General features: G+C 41.5%; 1 protein-coding gene across 1 annotated transcript; it reads left to right on the forward strand.

The window, feature by feature from the left end:
- Positions 1 to 398: 398 nt before the first annotated feature.
- LOC104513513 (WD repeat and FYVE domain-containing protein 1-like) lies at positions 399 to 4,677 on the forward strand. The gene is made up of 4 exons (XM_010156902.1): positions 399 to 513; positions 1,844 to 1,917; positions 3,125 to 3,179; positions 4,505 to 4,677. Exons 1-4 carry the CDS (start codon positions 399 to 401, stop codon positions 4,675 to 4,677), a joined length of 417 nt encoding a protein of 138 aa, XP_010155204.1.
- The last annotated feature ends 489 nt before the right edge of the window (positions 4,678 to 5,166 follow it).

The following is a 5,166-nucleotide window of genomic DNA, read 5'->3' on the forward strand; positions in this document are numbered from 1 at the left end:
ATGGAATGATTTGCAATTCTTTTTTAAACATATCAAACAATCTGCTATAAAACAAGCTGTGATTTGCTCTGCCAAAGCTGAAAAGTTCCTGCGACTTGAGTTTGTCTTTAATCAGCCAGAGCCAAGGGGAAGGAATTAAAGGGATGCAATATGTAGCAATTTTTGAGTTGAGCTGAAATAGTATTTCTGTTTCATACTTAAAGAAACTCAATGCATAAAGTTTTGAAGAAAACTCTTCAGAATCCAAGGGTGGCTGGCTATTATTCTTGTTGTGTTAGAGTACTGCTGGAGTACTATCATCTTTATTATGTTGTCCCTCTATTATGTTTGAGTGGCATAAAAGCTGAGAGGGTTGGAGCTGAGATATAAGTAATGAACTGATTCAGACGGAAGGGATGATGCACACACTTACAACCGTCTTCTACCTGCTCTTCCCCCGACACAGAACAATACGAGTATGGCTGAAGAGAGACAGTGGACAATACTGGCCCAGCATCTATCACACCATGTCATGTAAGTACAATGCTGGAGGTGGTAAGCAATGGCCAGGCATAGCGTGGGTTTTGTTCATGTGCTGTGTGTGGGAATACCTCCTTCCCGTTTCCCCAAGTGCTGTATTCACTCGATGATCTTGAATTTGGGAACTTTGCTGCAACTCTAGCTCACACTTTAATTTGAAACTGGCTGTGTAGGGAGTGAAATCTAAGGCAGCATTCTGGCAGAACCAGATCCTTCACCAGGTAAATCAGTCTGGTGGTCTGCAACTGAAGATGTCTCAGATGCTGGCAAATAACTCGTCTGCTGAATACGTGAGCTTTTCAAACCCCTAGCTGAAAGTTCAGACATTAGAATATTCTTTGTTTTCCAAGGTGTACATCTTTTGTGTGTGTGTCTAGATTATTAAGAAGGCAATACTGAGCAGCAGCTTCAGTGATGAGCAGATCTTGAGTGTCAGTGTGCTTTTCTGATTTTGAAACATCACTCAGCCTGGGTGCTTTGCTGTAACTTATTTAATGTAGAGTTGCTGCCTAGACACATACCACATATAAAAAGAGGGAATACAGTGACAAAATAAAATGTCATACAAAGGATAGTCTTTGATTTGACAATTTCTGAAGTAATTTGTATATAAATTTTAAATGAAGATGGAATAATTGGACTCCTTGCTGTTCTATGGCTTTTCAGCTGCAGGTTGAGTAGCCTAGGATTTAGATTAGAAATGTGGACTGTAATTTCCCCCCCCCCAACAGTTGGTCTAAATTACAGCAGTTGCTCCATTTATCAGGCTTCTAAATAGACTATTCAGATTGTTCTCTAAAAGGGTTTTTACAAAATAAAGTGTGACTGTAGGTATTTCCAAGGGATGGATTTGTCCTTATGCAGTATGACCACTGTAATATTCCAGACTGTTCTGTCTGGCTTTAAATTTCTAAAAACACCTTCAAGGCCACATGTTCTGAGGGTCTTGGAGAAGAAGGTGTTAGTTTAGAATGCTGTATCTTTCTCATTCTTGTAATTTGCAAGTTTAATAAGGACATCCTTCAGGTGACTTTTTTTTTCAAACTTTTCATTAGGACACTTTATTGTAATTTTGTTGTCACTGCTTTTCAGATCTACTTTAGCTCTTAATTTCATAAAAGGAAGTAGGTCTTTAGAGGCTGCCTGCTGAAAGAGGTTAAAGAGGGAGTTTAACTGTCTTACCAGGGGACGTTATCTGTGTGGACTAATTTATATCACAGTACTTACACGGCTTTTGTCCTGAGTGAAAATATTGGTTTCACTACGTCATGTGAATCCTAATACCTCTATTTCAATAACTCTCATGTGCTTGCTTTTTTGACAGCACCATGTTCAGCCATGGCTTATCATCACGACAGCAGGCGAATATTTGTAGGCCAGGATAATGGAGCTATCATGGTAAGTTGTTGTGACTTCTCTTCAGAATGCAGATTAGAATTGCTTAGATTGTCTGTGAGCACCAGGTGTTGCTGGCAGCTGGGAATTTGTTTTCTTTCCCTTCTTTTTGGAATGCAGCTACTACTACATGGCTGAACTTCGTGGCAGTTCACCTGAGATGCACATGGGAGAACTGCAAATAAACACGGGTTCTTCTGCCTAGAAGTGAGCCAGCTCGCCTCCAGAAGTCATTGAGCCATTAGTGTAGCAGTGGGCCCAGACGATTACACCTTGTCACGGAGGGGTACACAAAGCTGCAGAGCGCCACGGCCGTGCACTAACAGGGGTTGTGAACTGCACCTCGCTTGCATCTGGCCAGAAGTAGGCATCTGCCTGTAGCTCGCTGTGCACGTGTCTCTGCATTTTCTTGCTGCAGATGTTTTTACGATGTGGAAATTTCAACATTAGCTCTAAAACTGTGAGAGGCAGGGTTGGTTTCATTTCTTTCTGGGAGGTCTTCCTTCTGTCCTTCTAACTCTTGCTGTAGTTGCTCTCCCTGTCTGGAGAGCAGATACATATGGCAGAACAGAAAGGGGGTCTGTATTCTTCCCCTTTTCCTGGCAAAAGAGGGGAGTCTTGTGACTCTCAGATGCTTTAATGGTTTCCTTTCTCTGTGAAAATAAGACAAAAATAGTAGCTGTCCTCTAAGGACCCAGGGTACTGCAGGAGTGTCTTCAGTAGTGATTCTACTGATAACTACTGTGAATAGCCTACACAGAACTACAGAGAGTAGTGATTCTAGTGATAACTACTTGAAGTTGTAAGCTGAGACTTTTAAAATTTCAGTAAGCCTGATGGATCAAATCGAGAAGACTCTCACTTAAATCTGTCCATTATGAAGTCTTGGAAACTTAAATCCTAAATGCTACAAGATACGGTTTTATTTGTTCCTGCTGGGGTCAGATGAGATCTTACCTCTTCCTATAGTCTCCCTTCAGCAAACTTGGTTCTGAAAGGATGCTCCCTGTTGAAAATGTAGTTCACTAATAACCTTAATTTGCAGTTGTTCTGTCAGTGTGCTACGCTCCAGGCTGAGGAACTGCTAGCTTTGAGTGAGATACGTTGCTGCTATGCAAATCCTAGCCTGTGAGGTTACTGCTCTCTTTTGGGTATCATTATTGCTTATGTCACTGCAGTATCTTTTCTAATGGTTCCACTTTGCTTTTAGGAGTTTCATATTTCAGAGGACTTCAATAAGATGAACTTTGTGAAGACCTATCCAGGTAAACTGTTCACCAGTGTCCACATAACATTTGTGTGAAGGGCAGGCATCTAAAATGTTGGGGAAACTGGCCACTGTCACACATCAATCAAGTCCAAATATGCTTTAAATCTGACCTTCTAGTTATCACTTAGTTGGTGATAAATGTTCTGTTACTGACTAATCCTCTGTCAGCTGAGTCTGAGTCGCAGTCATTATCATTAAGTTCGGTACATCATTAGCCTGCAAGTGTAATGAGTCAGAACTAGTGAGTTCAGATCTTGCTCTTCAAGTGGAGTGGCTATACTGCACGAATGTCAGGGTAAAGGTTTCTGAAGGCGCAGTTTCCATCCTCACTTTCTGTAATCACTGGGCTTGGTTTCTTCTAGCTGAATTGACAAGAGTCCTTGCCTTCTCTGTTGTCTTAAGAGAGCATAGGGATGAAAAAGACCTTATTTTTCTGGTAAACGGGGAATAGCGATTGTTCTAGTATTTATGGAGACGCTAATTTCAGCATTTGTCTGCACATCTTTAAAAGAGATATTAAACTTGAACGTTGGTTAAAATAGAAATACTAATCTGAACGGCCTGCAGGAGACTCTTTAAACCTGCAGATTACGTAGCGAAACAAAGTGCAGTTTGTCTTGTGACTCCCTGACACTGATAGAAGCAATGTTCTTGCTTAGGGGGAAAAAAAGACCTTGTTCTTAAAGCAACAACCCCCCCTTTATCCTAAGGAAGATGACTTGGCAACTCACTCAAGGGAAGTACTTGCATGGTGAGGGGCAGAGGAGGTTTCTTTCTAATGCTCATGTAACTTCCTTCTGAATGGCAGCACCTAAACAAAGCTGGGTGGGATTTGGTTGCTGTCACAGGTAGCAGTTTGAATGCCATGGACGAGACACACTTTCAGGTGCTTAAAAGCGTGAATTTGAGCATAGATCCTCAGGGGTCAGGAAAAGAGGCACTCAAAGAAAACAATGAATGTTTCTAGATGTGTTACATTCTCCCCACAAGTCCTGGCCTAACTAGAGGAAGCTGAGGGTTTGTCTGCTTCTTAACCTGAGCATCTTTGGTATCTGGGCAGAACTCAGCTCCTCTCTCTGTGGGAGAAAGGCGTAAATTAGCTGCCTGACACTATGGAGAAGGCAAACCAAACAGAACAATGCTAACCTTTTAGTTCAGCCTAGAGGCGACCGTAACATGATGGTACGAACATCCGTCTCCCTGGTGTGTTGCTTAGATATCATCCAACCTAGGCCTTTCTGAGTTAGAACATAAGAACACATCACTTTGATTTTTTTTTTTTTTTAAGAAAAACCAGCTAGAATCTTTTTCTTCCCACAGCTCATCAGAATCGAGTGTCTGCTATTACTTTCTGCCTGACGTCAGAGTGGGTTATCAGCACTGGTCATGACAAGTGTATCAGCTGGATGTGCACCAGGAGTGGGAGTATGCTGGGGAGACATTACTTCACCTCCTGGGCTTCGTGCCTACAGTATCCTTTGAAAAATGATTGACACCCCCCCCTCCCCATCTACTTCCTAGGCAAGTCACTCTGTTCAACAGATGCCAGTGTGTGTTTGAGTCCTAGAGCATAAAACATTGTGAAAACCCTTTGGAGTGCTTGAGTTTTTCTGTCTTTGCTTATGTTAATATTTTCTATCATTAAGCTACAGGGTGCATTGAAACTTCATTCCTTACTAGTAGCAATTTGTCTGTGTGTAGTTTGCTTTCCTGCAAATTGCTTTTAACTGCAGCTTTTGTAGCTTAAGAACTCCAGTTGTGTATTCAGATCGAAGTATTTCAGGACATTCTTCATCCTATGTAAAAGACTTAAAACCCCAGGTCTAGTTCATATAGCCCAAGTTTTGAGCACGACTTAAACTATTTAAGTGCTAAAAAATAATTTTAGAATTTAATGGTGGCAGTTAAGATATGTGGCCCAACAGTAATTGGAGGTACTGGTTGGTGTGGGAGGGTTAATCATAGAATCACAGAACAGTCTG

This window comes from Eurypyga helias, unplaced genomic scaffold (genome assembly GCF_000690775.1).
Source record: "Eurypyga helias isolate BGI_N326 unplaced genomic scaffold, ASM69077v1 Scaffold49438, whole genome shotgun sequence".
Classification (NCBI taxonomy): Eukaryota; Metazoa; Chordata; class Aves; order Eurypygiformes; family Eurypygidae; genus Eurypyga; species Eurypyga helias.

Excerpts from the sequence above, each read along its gene's own strand:
- LOC104513513 (XM_010156902.1), top strand. The coding sequence starts at position 399 with ATGCACACACTTACAACCGTCTTCTACCTGCTCTTCCCCCGACACAGA. Across the intron at positions 1,918-3,124 it reads AGGATAATGGAGCTATCATG|GAGTTTCATATTTCAGAGGA; the intron begins GTAAGTTGTTGT and ends CTTTGCTTTTAG. Across the intron at positions 3,180-4,504 it reads CTTTGTGAAGACCTATCCAG|CTCATCAGAATCGAGTGTCT; the intron begins GTAAACTGTTCA and ends TTCTTCCCACAG.